Source organism: Calliphora vicina, chromosome 5 (genome assembly GCF_958450345.1).
Source record: "Calliphora vicina chromosome 5, idCalVici1.1, whole genome shotgun sequence".
Classification (NCBI taxonomy): domain Eukaryota; kingdom Metazoa; phylum Arthropoda; class Insecta; order Diptera; family Calliphoridae; genus Calliphora; species Calliphora vicina.
The window spans coordinates 57,579,517-57,599,600 of record NC_088784.1 but is presented as its reverse complement, the minus strand read 5'-3'; the positions used below and the strand labels follow the sequence as shown (position 1 = coordinate 57,599,600).

Genomic DNA, 20,084 nt, shown 5'->3' with positions numbered 1-20,084 from the left:
AGCCTAAAGCTAAGACTACGGCTAAAACTAAGCTCCCAATTAGCATGTAGTATGGAATGAATTTGATTCTGATTGTTATTTTGCTATTATCAACTTGCTTATTTAAACCGAATATATTTTTACCTTATGAACAGAAGAGAAATTTTGGTAATCGGTTGGAAAATTTTGAAAATCGGTTTAAGTTCAAAAAAAATACATCATTTTCATTTTCCTTACGATATAAGTGAGCCAGTGAATATTATTTGTTATTTTATGAAAAAATTTATAAAGATTGCATTTTCAATAAGACAATGCTGTAATTCACCTTTCAAAATAATAAAAATCGTGGTTCACTGAACATAATATTCCTCAGTTTGACTAGAAAGCTTGCAGACTGGATTAAAATATGATGGAAAATTTGTGAGTATACATGGCACATAAAGTTTACACAAATAATGATCAGAATCAAAGATTAAAGAAAATGGCAGATTCAAAACTGAATGAACACAAATGGAAGAAAATTAATTAGAATTTTATAAAAAAAATAGTGGAACTAATGGTAGACCATATCTTTTTAAAAATACAAAATAATTGAAATTAGTAAAAGAAATAAATTGCTCCAAAATTTAAAGTGCGTTTATAGACAAACACCAATAAAATTAGGACTTATACCAGTAACATTAAGATTCTTTCAGTAGGCTTTGTCTTTGGGGCAAAAAAAGGTTTGCGCAAACTTTGAAATAGCGACATGTAGTTTGATTGGACATCGCTTAAACGAGAAAGATATCCTAAGGAGATTGGTGTACTTCATGGTGGGTGTTGGGACAAAATTTGTGCACACTCTCCGCTTTAGTTGTGTAGGGTACAATTAGAATTTACCACTTCCTAATAATAAATCTAAAAACATCATTAAATGAAAGCAGAATTCAAAACCAAGTTTAATTTCAAGGTTATTATACCCCTCACCTTCGTGAGAAGGGTACATATAAGTTAGTCATTCCGTTTGTAATTTCCACAATATAATTTTCCTACCCTATAAAGTATATATATTCTGGATCCTTATAGATAGCGGAGTCGATTAAGCAATGTCCGTCTGTCTGTCCGTCTGTTTGTTGAAATCAATTTTCTGAAGACCCCAGATATCTTCGGGATCCAAATCTTCAATAATTCTGTCAGACATGCTTTCGAAAAGTTTCCTATTTAAAATCAACAAAATCGGTCCACAAATTTCGGTGATATGAGGAAAAAACCAGACAACCTCGATTTTTTAACCTATTTTTTACCTATATCTGGATTAATAAGTCATTAATATAGATAATATGGATATCTAATGATAGATATTTCAAAGACCTTTGCAACGACGTATATAAGACCATAGTAACTTGGACTTACAATGGGTCAAAATCGGAAAAATATTTTTTAACCCGATTTTTTTTTCAACAAAAAAAATTTAAAATTTAAATAAAAAAAGATTTAAAATTTCAAAAAAAAATTTAAAATTTAAAAAAAAAAATTTTTAAATAACAATTCGAAAATTGTTTTTTTAAAAGAAATGAAAAAAACAACTTTGGAAAAAAAAGTTTTTGTTTACCTAAAAATATTTAAGAGAGCTATATTCGGCACAGCCGAATAAATAAAATGTGCAACCTCTAAAAGTTATACGATTTTGCTAAAATTTACGTAGATCAATTTATACAACGGGAGCATGAAAAATCCATAAAATTCAAAATAAAGGCCATCCTAATCTATAACTATATCTATGCTATATCATATTTACTTTGTATTTATAAAATGTATTCACAACTTGTACTTACTTCATTATCTTGTGGCGGCAGTTGATTCAACAATTGTTTAATACGATATTTCTCTCCTGGACTATTAACATACGGCACCTTATCGTCAGGCAGTTGAGAAAAATATAAACGTACCTGAAATTGAAAATAAAAATGGTCGTAATTAATTCAAAATTCAATCAATTCAATTACATATTATTAAATTTCCTTTAGTTTTATTTATGGGTACTCTCGCATACCATATAATAAATATATTCATATTTAATGCATTATGGCCATTTTCTATTATGAAGCTTTTTCCCAAATCAATGTAAATTGGCAATTTATCAATTTATTTGTTATCGCACACATCCATATAGACATTACTGAACACAGGCACATAGATACAAATAAAGCCATTTATGATGACTCTGTGTGTGTGTTATTTTGTTAATAAACTATTCTCAAACCGTCTGTGTGATATTAATCACAAAAATTACTTTCACTCTCACCATCATCATGACAATTTGGTCAATTTCGATTAAAAGTAATGATGTGCCATGCATCATTTGTAGCAACCATACACACACACAAAATATATATTGTTGCAACCAAATGGCTGCTTCATTCGTTACCGCTACTAACTTTGCCAATTTAGCGCTTTTTGAAAAACAAAAAAGCGCTAGGCGTTTCAATTTAATGTCTTTTTAATCTAATTTTGTTCAAATATCATAGTTTATCTTATGAGTTTATCAGACGCTGAAAAACTGGTGACGCACAGTGGGGGATCTGAAAAAAAAAGTGGAAATAAATCTGTAACTTCTAAACGAATAGCCCGATTTTAATAAAATTTGCCATGGCTATAGAGGAGGTGTCGATAAGTTTAAGTTTTGAATTTGGGCTTAAACAACCAAGGGGGGGGCCGCGCCACAATGCCCCAAAGTGGGGCGCCTCGGGTATATCAAAAATTAAAAATGATGCCAAATTTTTGTTTGCGATCCGATTTGAAAGATTTTTATATATATGGAATGTACTAGACGAGATCTACAAACATTGCTTTAGCCATATATTATCTCTTATAGTTTACGAGTTATTCTCATTTGAAAAGTAAAATTTTATTTTTTTTGCCTACCTTGGTCTGCCATTTTGCTAATAACGGATCCAATTCTTTCCCGATTTTCTTGAAGTATCTTTTTTGTTATTCGTTTAGAAGTTACAGATTTATTTCCACTTTTTTTTCAGATCCCCCACTGTGTGACGCTTGTATTTCTCTTAAATTATATAGATGAGATATATGCAATTTTATATTTAACGCCCTCCTTTAGGCCTGTCAAGATTGGAACTAGTTGCCATATACTCAAAACTTTTATTAAATAAGTTGAAGACAATCAAATTAGAAGAAAATTTAGTTTCCAATTTTAATTTGTTTACAAATATTTTCATACTTTTAACAACAGATCTCATATGAAAACAACATTGCACGAAACGTTTTGATCTTAAATAGTTGGCATCACTGGCCATCGTCATAAATCTGCACTATCACACAGAAAATCCAATAGACGCACACTCTAACACTAGCCACAATTGCCGTTAGATTGTTACACTATAAAGTGCCCTGCGGCATTAGTTGTATGAGCATTTTTTTCCATGCTATTCATCCCGTATGACGCAGCCAGATTCCTTTTACTAGTTGCCACTGGCACCATTTGCAAGTACAACTGATGTCGCTTGTATCGTGTAGATCCCATGCTGTGTGCATCAATTTTGTACAGAGTGGGGTTCAATTAGTTCACAACACACATATAACTGCTCCGACAATCCCGTATACTACTCTCTCATTCGATTGAACCAACATACGTTCATTTGTCGTCCATTTATGGTGACTTGACCATACAATTTTGGATTTATTTACCAAAAACATAAAAAAAATCTATTCCCATCTAAATACCAGATTGTGTTGTATTGGAAATTTATTACAAGTGCCTTGGTCTGGTCAACTAAATACAACTAAAGTTAAGGAAAGAGAGTGAGAGGGGCCATTAGTTATTGTTGGCTGTTGCATGAACGAGTTCATTTTTAGTTTCCATAGAGGGAGTCGGTCTCACATTATTAATTGCACTTGCTATTAAATGTTAGAAACTGTTTTCCTTTTTGTTGTTGCTGTATCTATTATTTTTTGGTCATATGGCAGATATAATGAAAACGCTCGTTCGTACACACTCAGTCTCATATGAAATTTTGTTGTAATAAAATATTTGAACAACATGAGCTGTTTACAAGCTTCCAATATACAGAGTTACAGCTTACATACATACGAGGACAACATGCATTCATCCATCTATCTATCGTAAATGTGGAAAATGGGTGGGTCTGGTGATTAAACACGACCATAAATATTTGAAATTTTTAAGGGTATTTAAGTAAATTTTTATCCGCCCGCTAATCTATACATGCCACAATTATTTACAATGAAAAATTGCTGGGTTTTTCCAATTAAATTTTATGAAAAGTTGGGGAAAATAAAAGTATATTTTACTAGAGAAAATATCACTTCAAATCTTAATTGTAATTACATTATTATAAAACTTAATTTATGTGCGAAAAAGTATTAAACGATAATTGTTATGGGATACTTCTTTTTGCTCAACGCAGATATCTATACATATGTATATATACTTAATGCCATGAGACTGTCAATTTGTTCACCAGATCCCAGACGAATTGTCTAATAGCGATTGTATCATATTCTAATGTAAGTCTTTATAAATAATAAAATCTGTCCCATCTAGTGTTTATAAAAAACCGACTTTTAAAAAAACCGGTTTGTCGGTTAACCGAAAATTGCCCTTTTTAAAAAACCGACATCGAAAAAACCGGTTAAACCGGTTAACCGTCACATATGTGTAGAAAACATAAAATGTCCAATAAAGTATATACAGTAGGGTGGGTCAATTTGTTCGGGCCTAAAAAACGTGGTAAAGCGTATAGCAAATTCGTAATCTACGGAAAATTCTATGAACTTTTTCAGAAGAAACCATGGTTCTAAAATCAAAATCGATCTTCCGGTTTTTTACGAGAAGATTTGGAGCTCAAGACCTCTTTTGCTAGGAGACCTCGGGTATGTTCAATTTTAAAAATAATAATATTTCTTCGTTTGTGTTCCGATTTCAAAAAAATTACATATATATAGAATCTTCTCGTCGAGTACTACATATAACATCTCGTAGCTATATATTCTTTATGCATCTTCTTAGAAATTTTTTTAGATAACTTAAAAAGAATAAAAGCACCTTTTTCCCAAAAAAATAACGAAAAATCGCCTTTTTTAAATTTTTGAAATTTAAGCATAACTTTGGACTCAGTCATTAATTTTTTCTTTATGTTATATATACATTTCTTGTTAGTCCTATAAATTAAAAATAGAGAAAATCGGAAAATATTTGAAACCGCGGTCATCAAAAAACTGGAGTAGGGTGGGTAAAAATGTTAAAAATTTATTATTCAAATGCCAATATCTCTTACGCTATAAGAGATAATTGATAGCTACTGTAGTACTCGACGAGAAGATTCTATATATATGTAATTTTTTGAAATCGGAACACAAACGAAGAAAAAATAATATTATTTTTAAAATACTGGACAAGGTACAATTTTGAAATTTTAATTTTCAAATACCCACAGCCACAGAAGTGAGTTTTGTGATTTTTTTGATTTTTTTAAGATTATAAAAATCATATTCAGAACCGAATCTATTATTCAACTTGATCTCCAACAAACCGAAACTTTTAAATTTCCTCACTTTTGAGGCTCACTGTACGTATGCATCTTTATACGATGTGAAAGAGCAAACGGTTCATTGGATGATCGGTAAGCATGCAAGCAGACTTGGACTTCGTTCAACAATTACCAAATTTGGTGTGAGCACTAGCTTATATGAAGGCTTAATCTAGTTCATCGATCTCATCGATTGATGTGGTCTTGCTTACGGGCAGTAAGTAAATCATCTAACCATAAACTTATAGATAATCGAATAAACTCAAATTATTCCTAAATTTTTGGTAAAACATGTAAGTATGTACCACCCAATCTTATATAATTATGTACATTTTTCAAACCAACTGCGAATTACAATAAAACTTGGAAATTATGTAATTACAATCAAGTTTTCACCAATAATCAACATCAATTATCGATTTAAAATGGCCTTTTTAAGTAAAAAATGCAATTAACTATGCTTTCGCCAAGTGAAACAATCATAAATTAATTGTATGATACCAAATCCATCTTAGGAGATTTAAAAAATCTGCGAAATGTGTAGCTGAAAAAGATTCAAGTATTTTGTTTTATTTTTTTTTAATCAGTTATTTAATGTTGTTTTTTGTATATTTAAACATTGAACAAAAAACATGAACACTAAATAGTTACAATTTTAATTTGTCTCTAATGAACACAGATTTTTACACGTCCATTGAAACAAATCAGCCATAAAGAAACAAACACAACAACAACAGCAAAATCAAATAGTTTGAATTTCCATTAAGGAATAAAAAAAAGACAGGTGTTTGGTGGTTGACGATGGCGTTAGATGTGGCTGCTTGGCGGAATGATTGGATGAATGGTTAGACATGGATGAACGGATACAGTACATACGGCACTTACTGAACGCTGTTTTTTTTTGTCGTTGCTGTTACTGGTCGTCAGGGAACATTGGAAGCGATAAGCTACGAAAAGTTATTTAAGACAGTAGTTTGACCAAAAATTACAAAAAAAAAAATATTTGAGAAAGAAAATATTTCAACTGCGTAATGGTGACTGGCTACTATATTCAAGCCAATATTAGAATTGAATGTTCACTCAAGTAAAACTTTCAATTTATGGTCAAACGCGTTCGAAGTCATCGCTAAGCTTAATTTTGTTGATGAATGAATGGCTGATTTACAGGTGTGTGTGTATTTGAATATGAAAGACTGTTGACAGTGGCTGAGATGTTGTTGATGATAATTACGACAATATTTAGCTAATAGCAGTTGTTTTTTTTTTTCATGCAGTACGATTTTTTTTATCAGCATAGTTGCGGAATGTTATAGGAATGTGGAGGGTAGTCATGTGCAACCTTTGGAAATTTGAAATTACATACTTACATTGGTGCATATGTAAGTGAGTAATTTCAAATTTAATATTTTATTGCTGATTGGATTTCAAAAATTGTGTGGAAATTCTATACGATACATATTGAAATTTTCACTTTTACCACTTTACTATTAATTTGTTTCTAAGGTATTTATTATGGTATTCAATCGATTAACCGTTAATCGGTTAACCGATTAATTTTAGACGGTTAACTGTTCGAATAATTTGAAATAGCCGATTTTCAAATAACAAATAAACCGATTAATTTGTGAACCGAAATTCCTTTTTTTTGCACTTTAAAAATTTTTTTTGTATTTATTTTTCCGTATCAATTCAAATACAAATTTCAAATTAAAATTAGATATTTTCTGAACATCCAATAAAAAATGACATATTTAATTTACATGTATTTGAAACTTTGTTTGTATTTATGAGTCTTTTATCATAACTAAACGAAATTATTAAATTAATCAAAATCTAAAACAATCCAAAAAGAAATATTCTTTATCATGCTTTCGATTTATCCAACAATCTTTTATAAAAAGATCAGCAAGAGTTTTTTCCAAGAAAAGTTTTATTAAATCTAAAGAAAAAATCGTTTAAATTATATTCTTTTTATAAAAGATTATTTAGAAGATCTCAGTAAAACTTTAAAAACTGCTGCAACAACTTCATAATTCAAAAAAGTCGTTTCGAGGAAAACGTCTTTGAATATTTTATGACATTTTACTATTTCTTAAATAAATTTTCAACAAATCATGCGATTTCAAAAAAATAAACATTAGATGTTAATATCTTTCTAATCTGTATTTAACCCAAATTTTTACTTATCAAATATACGAGAAAACATGAATATTAATTTTGATGTTTACAACAATAAAAAATACTCACACAAAAAATAATTGACTTTTTTGAAAATTTATGAAACTATATGAAAGATTATAGAACAGCGCATATTTTGTATTACTCAGTTCATAAAACACGGATTTTGAGTTATGAGGTTATTGCAGCAAATAGGCGATATGTTTACAAAAATGATCTCAAATACCTTATTTGCTGTTTTTTATATTTTTGTACACAAAATTCGTTGTTGTATTTTCACTTTAAAATAGAAATTATTCAGGTAATCGGGTAATAATTTTAAATTAACCGATTATTAACCGAATAAATCTAAACCTCGATTAATTATTTGCTCGATTAACCGATTAAACCAGAAACCCGATTAATTGAATACCCTAGTATTTATAGACGGCAATACTGAGTATTAACACTTATCAAATTTAAATTACTATTGAAAGCATTTATTTTTTACACGATAGTATTACAAATATTTACTTCTTTGTTGATTGATATTTTTCTAAAAACTTTATTTTTATTTTATATTTTCTTTACAATTATTATTTGCCTTATTTGTATTTAAAAATACCTACCCGATACATATCGACGGCATTTATCCAAAATGGTTTATCTGCAAAACCCTAATTGTTCAGGAGAAGCAAAAAACTGTTTCATTTCCTAACTACTGAGTATTTAACAAATCGATCTTCTACAAAATTACTGATAGGCTTCTACTAATTCCCTAAAATATAAATTATACAATAAAACCCATTATTCCCATTTTTACGGTAGATAAACCATTTTGTCTTCGATGTAAATATTAAAATGAGTAAAAAAAAACATTTTGTTTGAAAAAAAAATTAAGTTCAAATACTGTTGTTTTTCACTTTTAAATAATTTTAGGATTAAAAAAATAGAAGAAGATACTTATTCGGGTAAAAATAATTATCTGTATGTTCATATCCGTCGATATGAAAATACAAAGTTTTTGAATTGTTTTAAACAAATTTTGAATATCGATAGTAAATAAAAAAAAATCATTCGTAGTTTTTGAAAATCAAATACAAATTTTGTTTAGACGATGAAATTGTATTACGATACTAGAGGTTTTGACAAATATTAATACTCAGTATTGCCGTCTATAAATACTTTTGGTACATACTCGGATACCCCTCAACCATTCCTAATTTTGTTCAACACCTACATTAAACATGTACCATCAATAATCGTCTATTCTGTCATAATGTCAACATGGATTTAGGAAAGGTTATTTTATTACAAGGAATATCCTTCATCTTACAACACACGTAAACCAAGGATTTCAGCAAAGAAAGCAAACTGATGCCATATATACCGATTTTAGTAAAGTATTTTATATCTCGCAGCCTAAACAGGAAAAAATCTTATCTATTGGGTGGAACAAAATGTGTTAAATTTAATAACAAATACACCAAAAAGAAGCAGTGTTGGTCCAATTCGCTTCTCCCTGTTCATCAATGGCCTTCCGTAAATGTCGAAGGTACCCCACTTTGAGCCTCCATATCGCTTCCCCTGGAGCATTTGAGATAACTAAAACTCGAATACTGGTATAGACTGGTATATCAAATAAAATGTTTCCATTAATCACTGGAGTCTTATCGATCGGGCCATTTATTTCGAGTTCTACAGGAACGATGTCGGCCCTATCGTCTCTTTAGTTTACATCTCCGATTTGCAAACATGTGAAAGATTAACAATTTCTAAATTTCTTTAATTTGCGATTATTATTAGTTCTATTATTAGACTTGCCACCTTTTGTAATTTCCTAAACGGGACACTAATAAATGATCAGAGAAAAATTCAAACAAATTCGTTTATAATTAGTATCCTATTTAATTTATTAAAATAAATTATAACTTATTTATTTTAATTGTGTAAAATCTACTTATAAAACTTTAACAAAACAAAAACATAAATAAAATAGGAATAGTTAATATTAATAAGAACAAATTTAATGTATGTTTATTTGTTTGTGAGTTATAGCAGAATAAACTACTAGAACGATGCTCTTGAAATTTGTTCTGTATGTTCCCCTATATCTGGAAGGACAAATAGGATATTTTGATATTTCTAGTGAGCGTAGCACTTCCCATACAAAGTAAATAGTTATTATGGAATATCTGGTGAACTATAACTATGAAAGCAGTAAAACTTCGCAGAATTTACTTCGGTATCATTGTGCACATCTTGGCTAAAAATGGGAGTGACATATAGACCCATTTGCGCGAAATTATCGTATGTTACAAAAACCAAATTTTACGGAAGAGCGTTATTATTATTATTAAATTTCTTTGCTTTGGTTGGTATCATCAATACCAAATTTTAAATTCGATACGATAATCGATTTAGTAAATTAAATTTCACATACGATAAAATTAACTTACCCCCCTTAACACGAAGCCTGGTTATGGCCTAACTAATAAAAAAAAACTGTCAGTTTAACCATTAGTTAATACATAACCAGACTTCGTGTTACTGGGGGTTAGTAATATTTCCATAAATATAGGGAATATCGTTATAATATTTCACTATGTAAAAATGTAACAATCGAGTCTCCATCTAAATTTTTTTGCAAGAATGTAGTAGAGAGTTTCGGTATCCACATTCCATTTACTTTTTGCATTTTTAACACCGCGATCTTTGATATTTTTTACATTGAAATATATACTCCAAAAATTGACCTTTAACCTTTTATAAGTAAACAATTTTATTCACATCATTTTAAGGACAATATATTTGGCTTTAAAATGGAGTCAAAAATTATACTGGTCTGTGAGTAGTTTAATTATGTGTATATGGGGCATTTCATGTCAAGTGAACCAACTTTTGAAATCGATGTCTTCCGATCGGGATGAAATTTGCACCAAGGTTAGCTCTATTGGATAGTAACTCAGACACAATTTTTCAACAACATCGGTCGAGAACTCTCTGAGTTATAGGGGGTAAAATTTTGACAATTTGGTCAAACAGGGGTTTTTTCTTATCCATGTAACTTATTACCTATTGTTCTTAGCAAAATGTGTCCCAAATAGTATAGATAGCTATTTCTTCGATCTTTCGAAAAAAAATATTTAAAAAAAAAAATAAAAAATTTTTAATATTTTTTTTCCGAAATCAAAAACTTTTTTGACTTTTTTTTAAAATGGGTCCTTTTTTTTTTTTTTTTTTTTTTCTTAAAATAAAGTTTAGATATTTTCCTTGAACACCTACTTGGTCGCTTAGTGGGATGCGAGTGGGATATCTATCAAAATAAATATTTTGTAACTCAAAACATAAAATTTTTGACTTTTTTTGCAAAATCAAAAACTTTGTTGACTTTTTTTTTTCAAAATGGACCCTTTTTTAATCTTTTTTTTTAGGTCAAACAAAAGCTTAGATATTATCCTTGAAGACCCTTTTGGTCGCTTAGTGGGATGCGAGTGGGATATCTATCAAAATAAATATTTTTTAACTCAAGACTTACAATTTTTGACTTTTTTTTTTGCAAATACGATTTTTTTTCCAAATGGGCCCTTTTTTTAAATTTTTTTTTGTAGTCAAAAGAAAGCTTAGGTCCATTCCTTTAAGATATTTTTAGTCCCTTAGTGGGATGCGAGTGGGATATCTATCAAAATAAATATTTTGTAACGCAAGACATACAATTTTTTAATTTTTTTTTGCAAAATCAAAATTTTTTTCCAATATGGGCCCTTTTTTAATTTTTTTTTTTTGCTCAAAAGAAAGCCTAGGTCCATTCCTTTAAGATATTTTTAGTCCCTTAGTGGGATGCGATTATATATAATTTTAGGCGATTTTAACAAATTTTTCAATTTTCAAATCGCGATATTTTTGAAATGGAAAGGGTTTCCGATGAAAAAGTCATTGAATTAAGAAACTCTTTGGAACCGTAATGTGTGGTAAATTTCTTTAATCAAAGATGACAACACCGAAAATAGTTTTCTGTCCGTTTTGCTATGGATTCTCCCATTTGGCATTTTGACGAACGATATTGAAGTCGTCAATCACGCAATATAACAATTATAATGCTGTGTAAAATCTAATTATACCACATCCACACCATGGGCTAAATAATACTACATTGTGCCAGCAAACATTTTATATCTCCCGATGATAAACCTAGAGCATTTTGGTCTGGAATTTGGCTGTACTAAATGACAGCGAATAGATTATATGGTACCTACACCATAACTTTGATAATACTTGATCAGAACGGGAATTTTGTCTGCTGAACATAAGGAAATTTATTATATATTGGTAGAAACTCGATCAAATATATTTAGGTTTACTTGCTAAACACTGTTGTGTGCTTAGAAAAACGACAGAAGTTTTGGGTTATCCACAGCAGAAGTTGTCAGAACGAAGAAATTAAGGAATCAGTGCAGCCTTTTGATGATGAGGGCAGATTACGATATCTTGGTATGAGTCTATTTTGTGGTACCACTGACGGATCAAATCAAATTTTTCAAAAGTACGCATACATTATAAATTAATGAGTTTATAATTTGACTTTGAATTTATATTTTATTGCAAAAAACACCTTCTAGAAAATACTAACATATTTGCATATAACTATAGTGTATAATATAGAGAAGTAGTCGTATATGAATTAATATTCTGCTGACAAATTTTCATTATAAAATTAAATTACACAATCAAATCATTAACGAATGAATGGAATAAAGATATGAATAATACTCGTATATATGTACTTGTTGGATGCTGTAATTATAAATAAATGTGGTCATCCATAAAATCACTGTGTATTTTACAAACAAAAATTAAAAACTAATTTTTTACCATTATCATGGGCTTTAAAATATTATTTTTCTGTTTATGGCAAATTGTGGTCTTCGATGAAGCGTCATGACGTTCTAAAGCTGAGTTTTGTATAAAAAAGACTTAGAAATAATCCAAGTAAACATTAACTAACTAATTTATTAGATTATATTCATTCAAGATTTATTAAGCTTTTCTCAATCAGCTGATAAACTATTTCACTCAGATAATGTTAAGGCCGCTTTAATATTAACATTTGTGTTTTCAATTATTTAATATTTGCATCTTTAATGCCTAAGACTTACTTGATCTGGCCTTAGGCCCGGTGGCACCCAGGTGTACTCTTCCAATGCACAACCACTGTCATCGTCGGACTGTGAATTACGTTGAAATTCTAATTGCTGATGATGACTGTGTAAATACGCGGTGGTTTTGTAATTGGCACGCAGGGGTGATGTAATCGAACTGAGCGGTAGATTTGAGGGAGGCTGACAGTGGCGACGTTGTGCTTGTGGTGGTGCGGTCACAAAATGTATTGATGTGGCTGTATGACTGCTGCCACCATTGCTGCTACTTGACGCTGGATCAATGTGACTTGTGATAATGGGTGTAGGTGTGGCATTCGAAGATGATGTTGGGGTTGAACGATCGTTATTGTTTGACGAAGACGAAGGATGCTGGTGATGCAGGTGATGCTGCTGCTGTATTTGCTGTTGCTGGGTTAGCTGTGCTAAGGAGTCGGCTTGTAATTGATAGGCTGGCAAATGTACTCCAGCTGCCTCCAATTGTAAAAGTTCACTTTCCGTTTGTGTATAATAATCACTTGGCTGTTGCATAATGACCTCGGCCAACAACTCGTGATGAGCTTTTTTATTTATGACTGGTCCTAGTGCTGTCGATGATGATGGTGATGCCTGTATGTTTGTTGTGGCACACGATTCCGTTGCTGTTAATGTGTTTGATGCACTGCAATAAAGGACAGAGAGAGAAAGAACAAAATTAAAATAAAATCAGCATTTACGAGGCATAATCCCAAGATTAAAATGATTTAAACTAAAACTTCCCACATAAATTTCAACAAGCCTGCACTAACTTAAACCCATATTTAACTAAATCTTCCTCTGACACTGACTCTGAGATTACGGACTCTGAGTATGATCTAACTATATACTACATGGTGCTGTTTTCTTACTTTGTGTTCCCTGTTGTTGGAATAAATTACATCAATTTAATTCAGTTTTTAGTTGTTGTAATTGTTGTTGCTCTGCATCAAGTTGTTCGTTTGTTTTTGTGTAAATTGTATTTTAACGATCCTGCTTATTTTGTGTCAGTTGCATAAACGAAAAGGAAAATATTTTCGCATTTGCTAAGCTTCCAAGAATGAGTCTTTATCTTTATCTACCAAACATTTGAGTTCCATGCTCTTTTAAGTGTAACATACTAATTACTTAAATATGATTTCAGTTGATTTCGTCTTATTGCTTTTTTGTTTTTTTGTATAATTTTTTCTTCATTTACATCTTCATGTACCACCGCATATAGCAAGTAGTAAATATGTGGTGGTAACTATAATCATGCAAATGAAAATTTCTGGTTTTATGGTTTTTTGATTACACTTTGTAAAACTCATGGAAGCTAACATTCCAATGTACCATGATTTAGGGTATCAGTCTAAAGTAGTTTAGAATGGGTGGTGCACTCACTATACTGCTGGTTATATGTTTAATGGTATGGAGAATAAAATTGTTCAAGAAATTTTCTATGAATTGTTTTTAATAAGGCGAGTAAAAAATACAAATTCCAGCAAGCAAAGAACTTTCAAAGCTAGTATTCGTTATTTGGATGTTGAGAAAACATCATAATAACCTATAAATTTTACATAGAATTTTCTTAGGATGAATCGAATGTTGTACCTCGAATTAACAAAATAATGATTCGTTGTTTTTTTATATATCCTTGTAAACTTCTATATATATAACAATCCTAAATATAGAGGTTGACATATATTTTTGATTCTTAAATATAGATATAACGATATCCGACTGTCGATTGAAATCAACTATTCGAATACCCCATATATGTGACGGCTAGAGTTTTTCACGGGAATTCCGCAAATTTTTCAATCCCGAAATCCTGGGAAATTGTGCAAGAATTCCCGGGTATTATTTTCCTTAGTATTATGTGAGATTTTTTGAATTTGACTTCCTCTAAAAGATGCGTAAAGCAGAAGATTCGTTCAACAAAAAGCATTTAACCCAAATATACCAATAACAAGTTCATTATTTCAAGGGCTGTCACAGAATTCTATTCCGATCGAAAGAGTAAAACGAAATTTTTTGGGGAAAAAACACCTACCGTGGAATTGAATTTTGTTTCATATTATTGGGTTCTAATTAACATCTTTACTTAATTTTTGATTTAATAAGCAAAACATTGCCAATTCAAATTAAAAAAAAAATGGCGAATTAACTGAATTAATTGGAATCTAACGAAGGTAAAACAAAATCTAATGGCAATTGAAGCCATTCCGATACAACCTTTCATCCATTCCCAAACTAGAATTAATAGCCCTGCTCTTCAAGTTATTTGCTATTCAGTTTATTATTCGTTTGTCTACTTCTATGGCACTGTTTCCATGTGGAAAATATAAGTTATACATATTTGCCCAATTCACAATCGAAGTCGTAGCGTTGTAAGTTGTTTGTGAAAAATATTTTTCAAACAAAAGTTTTTGAAACAAAAACAAAATATTAATAAAAAATTACGACATACAACGCTACAACACTACGACATCAATTGTGAATTGGGCTATTATATATCAAAGTGTAGGACATTTTATCTTATTTTCAAAGGTTTATAGATATTTTAACATTTAAAAACGTATAGAAGATATTATGGAAAATTTAAATTTTCCAAAAAATCTGCCTTATGAGAATTTTGAGACCCCATTAGGTGTCACCATTCTTGTACACCGGAAAGTGTCTACGGTTAACCGGTTAATTTTAGTCGGTTAACTGTTCGAATAATTAAAAAATGTCCAATTTTCAAATAACAAATAAATTGATTAATTTGTGTCGATTAATCGAAATTCCTTTTTTTGTACTATAACATATTTATTTGTATTTATTATTCCGTTTTAATTCAAATATACAGTAGCGAGCATAAAAAATGCAACGCTATGCAATGTGATTTTCAACAGCACTGATTTTGCTCAAAAAGGTTCCAGTTGTTCACATCTGCTGTTTTTATATTCTTATTGATCATTGGCAATTATTGTATGATATTTTGTCCAATATTTTTTTACGTAAGGATAATTATAAATTTGTTTCTTTACCAATTTAAAATCTTGCGGATATTTTAAAAACTGTTTATGCATATGTGGGGTGGCGGGGTAAATATGTAATTGTACATGAGTAAATAGTTATTTTTTAATATGTTTGTGACGGAAATATAATTGTGACGGTTTTCAAACTTCATACGAATCTATTACTTATCACTGCATGAAGTTTAATCAAAAAATGGGACGGGTCGGAATAAATGGTGAGTCGCCTCCCATACAAAGTAAATAGTTATTTCTAAATATTTTTTTAACTATAATTGCAAGATTCTTCAAACTTAGTCTAAATGGCTCCTTTATAATTTTGCATAGTTTCGCTGAAATTGTTCGGGATTGGAATAGTGGGCGTGGCTTACCCTATACAAAGTATATAATTCATTTCGAATATCTGTAGAACTATAAATGAAAATCAGTTTAAACTTTTAGCGAATTAATTTCTTATTACTGTGCGGAGTTTAGCTGAATGTATACGGAATTAGATTAGAGGGCATAGCACCTAAAATGGGAGGGGTCGGAAAAGGATGCGAGTCACGTCCCATACAAAGTAATAATTACAAGGTTCTTCAAACTTTGTCCGCATAGCTCTCTTACCATTTTACACAGATTGGATGAAAATAGTCGGGATTGCATTAGTAGTTGTGGCACAATTAATTTTGAATATCTGGAGAACAAACTATAATTATAAAAGTATTTAAACTCTGTATCATTCAATTTATTACCATTCTACGGAGGTTAGCTAAAAACGAATTTATTCCTTTTCCCTGTTCGAAGTTTAGCTAAGCATTATCGGCTTAGTAGGAATTACCTCTCCCTTATAAAGGAAAGTAAAGATTGATATTTACATAAAAGGTTCAAAAATGGGAGCAGTAGAGTGGTATCTTCCACACAAAATTAGTTAGTTATTTTCGAATATCAAGTGAACTATAATTGAGAGATTCTAAATTATTGTATGTGTTATTTTCGTATTTCCATTCATATTTTTTTAATTTTACTAGGGTAGGGGTAGCGAAGTGCACCGGGTTATGCTAGTTTAATTTAATATGTAATGGAATATCTGTGACCAGACGGTCTGAGTAACAGGTCGAAACTATCAGACACGAAAATTAAAATTTCGTTAATTGTCCTTCCATATCATACGACTGCACCATTTTATGCATAAAGGACCTCTTCGAAAAGCATAGGCGCTTAATTTATTTTTGTAAATAATATATGGTTTATTGAATTGGTTTCTCCTTATTATATTGCATCATTAAATTATCTTTTGTAGGTTGCAATAGTCATAAATGTCCACATGTGTTCGTAGTATCAAATATATTATGTCACCTTCGATGGATCAGGTAACACAGCCTTGATTACTTCAATGTCTAACATTTTAGTTTTATTTCAATAAAATCCAATTCAAAACTAGCCATCAAAATTATTTCGGAACTCTAATCATAACACAATTCTTAATTATATAAAAATTTATATAACGGAATAGGAGTATGGATATCTTTTTGAGCAAAATCAGTGCTGTTGAAAATCACATTGCATAGCGTTGCATTTTTTATGCTCGCTACTGTAAATGTCAAAGTAAAATTACATATTTTTCGAACATCCAATAATCATGTTTAGTAAGTATAACAACTGGCATATTTAATTTACATGTATTTTTCTGAGGAGGAAATGAAAATAGACTAAATTGGAGACATTACTGATACGAATATTTTATCAGAAATGATTGAAAGTATTCAAAATCTAAATAGAATAATTTAAAATTAACCGATTAAATCTAAACCCCGATTAATTAATCTTAACTAACCGATTAAACCAGAAACCCAATTAATTGAATACCCTAGTCAACACTTAAACAGTTACAGTGTTTCAGTTCAATTTCAGATTTCATTAGGAATCCTTAAAAAGGACCTTAATTTTAATTTGTTGTCATATCTTCTTCATACAAAGTTACCTTAAACTAACTTTCGACACTATTTTAAAAATACTTAACCGACAGATGCAAATAAAGATACAATTTTGTTACAATCTTATTCGTTTGAAATTTGAATTTTAAAAAAAACTCTGCGCATGCCTGGTTTTTATGGCTTTTTATCAATTTGTAGTTGCGTTTTTTTTACTTTATTAATATAAACACACGAATTACAACAAATAAAAAAACATTATTTGAGGTTTTAATAAAATGATGATTTGTTTATGTTCATTTTACAGTTCAGGTGAGTTTCGCTTCTGAATGCAGACAGGCAAAGCAGTCGCTCGAATTCAATTTGAAATGTTTCTTTGTATTTTTCTATCTACATATTTAGACCGCTGGGCATTAGAGTACAAATCTATTTTATGACTTTGTATGTACAAACAAATAAACACATAAGTATAATACACGAAACTACTAAATATACATACATTTGTAACACACTCTGTATGTAATTTCTTGTTTAATTAACTTAAACACTTGTAAAATTTACAAAACTTTTCCTTGTCGACTTTCTCTAATAAAGAAATATAATTTTTTTAATGAACAGGGAAATTTTTTGTTTTAATAACACTAATGCTTTAGAGACCAGCTATAAAATAATTCGTAACTTTAAATTAATTAATCATTTTTTATGATTAATAAAATTTTGTCAATTTATTTTTTTAGTTTTAGTAGAAACTAAAATGGTCACTCTAAAAATCATATAAAATTGTTCATTCATTAGTTTTGGGTTTCATGTTCGAGTTAAATGGCTTTTCAACTTTAACGATTGTTTCTTAATTGATTGTGTCTGTGTTTAGATACGAGCAGATTTTGGTCAACAGAGTTCAAATGCCTTTCGCTTTCTATGAAACAAATGTTGTACAATTTCATGTTCACCTTTACATTTTCATTCATACATTCAATTCAGTCCATTATTGTCCATTATTGCTGCTGAATTTTATTAATCTTATCTTTTCATTTTGATGTCTGTCTGTCTCTTGTGTCTGCATTTTTGTTTATAGAAAAATAAAAGACTCGAATCATGTAATTCTCATGTTTGTAAATTAAATACAAAATACAAAAAAATATTGACAAATCATTTAATGGTTGTCACAAAATACCTTTTAAGCGTTAAATACCCCTGTGTTTTTAGATTTCGACATTCATAATCTTATTTATATTTTTTTTATGACTTTTATGTAATTTTGACAGTTTTGTGAACTAACTCGTAGATGTTATAAAGAAACATGTTGTCGGTCTATAACGAATTTATAATACTGTAAATTAAAGTTAAATTGTGTTATAAAATTTATAGAATCGTATACTGCTACTAAATTTAAAATTCATATTTCTCTAATGATAAATTCATAGATTTAATCTGTGTCTTTTTAAAGCTATTTATGTCACATTTACATAAATAAGAATAAGAAATATTTTAAAAACAAATTGTGTTAATTTGGGATTATTGGAACTTAAAAAGAAGTTGTTTCATAATATTGCAACAATAGAGATTGTTTGGGATCACCATAATCAATGAATAGGTCAACTGTAATGTTTAAACTTAAAAAAATATAACATTTAAATTAATTTCATTAAATTGTATGTATTTGCTTAAAGAAATTGTGAAATACTTTAATTTTGTAGTGCATTTATTTGTGCATGTTAAATATTTAAGTTTGGTTTTTTATTCGACAATGTTTTAAATGTATAACGCGCATATAAGTTTTTCATATCGTATTGCCAGCAATAAATTAGCAAAAGATCTTAAATTAAGATTAATAAAATTCAATTAATTGAAACTAGTTTTTTTTGTCTTTTTGATATTTGTATCTAAATTGCAAAAAGTGCAGTACATTCAAATAAATTTAAATTCAATCGCTTCAATAAAACTGTTCAAAACTAAAAAGCAAACATACATTTAAATAAAATGTTACCCATTCTCATGGTGAGTGGTTTGACACTCTGCACAATGGGCCATAATACTAGAATTTTGAGATTATTAATTTCATGCATCTAAAAAATTTGCTGTTTTCAAAGCCGCCCAATACGAATTTCATATTTCATTTTTAACATTCAAGCGAATTAAATCACCTAGTTTCTCCTGAAGAGCTCAATGGACTATGAAAAATCAGGTCTATTCGGTTTCAATATCAGATTAGGCCAAAAATTGGTGATCGGTCCGACATTTATAAAGAAAAACTCTTAGATTTCGGAATTTTGAAAACTCATATCCGAGAAAGCTAATAGATATTTAAATAAATAA

At 29.8% G+C, this 20,084-nt stretch overlaps 1 protein-coding gene across 1 annotated transcript in view; it reads right to left on the bottom strand.

The window, feature by feature from the left end:
• Positions 1 to 13,482, bottom strand: part of esn (espinas) — a 37,906-nt gene extending 24,424 nt beyond the window's left edge. The window contains exons 1-2 of the mRNA XM_065512772.1: positions 12,839 to 13,482; positions 1,794 to 1,907 (exon numbers count right to left, since the gene is read on the bottom strand). Coding sequence (XP_065368844.1) covers positions 1,794 to 1,907; positions 12,839 to 13,369 — 645 coding nt within the window. The 5' untranslated portion in view covers positions 13,370 to 13,482. The remainder of the gene's footprint in view (positions 1 to 1,793; positions 1,908 to 12,838) is intronic.
• Between the last annotated feature and the right edge of the window lie 6,602 nt (positions 13,483 to 20,084).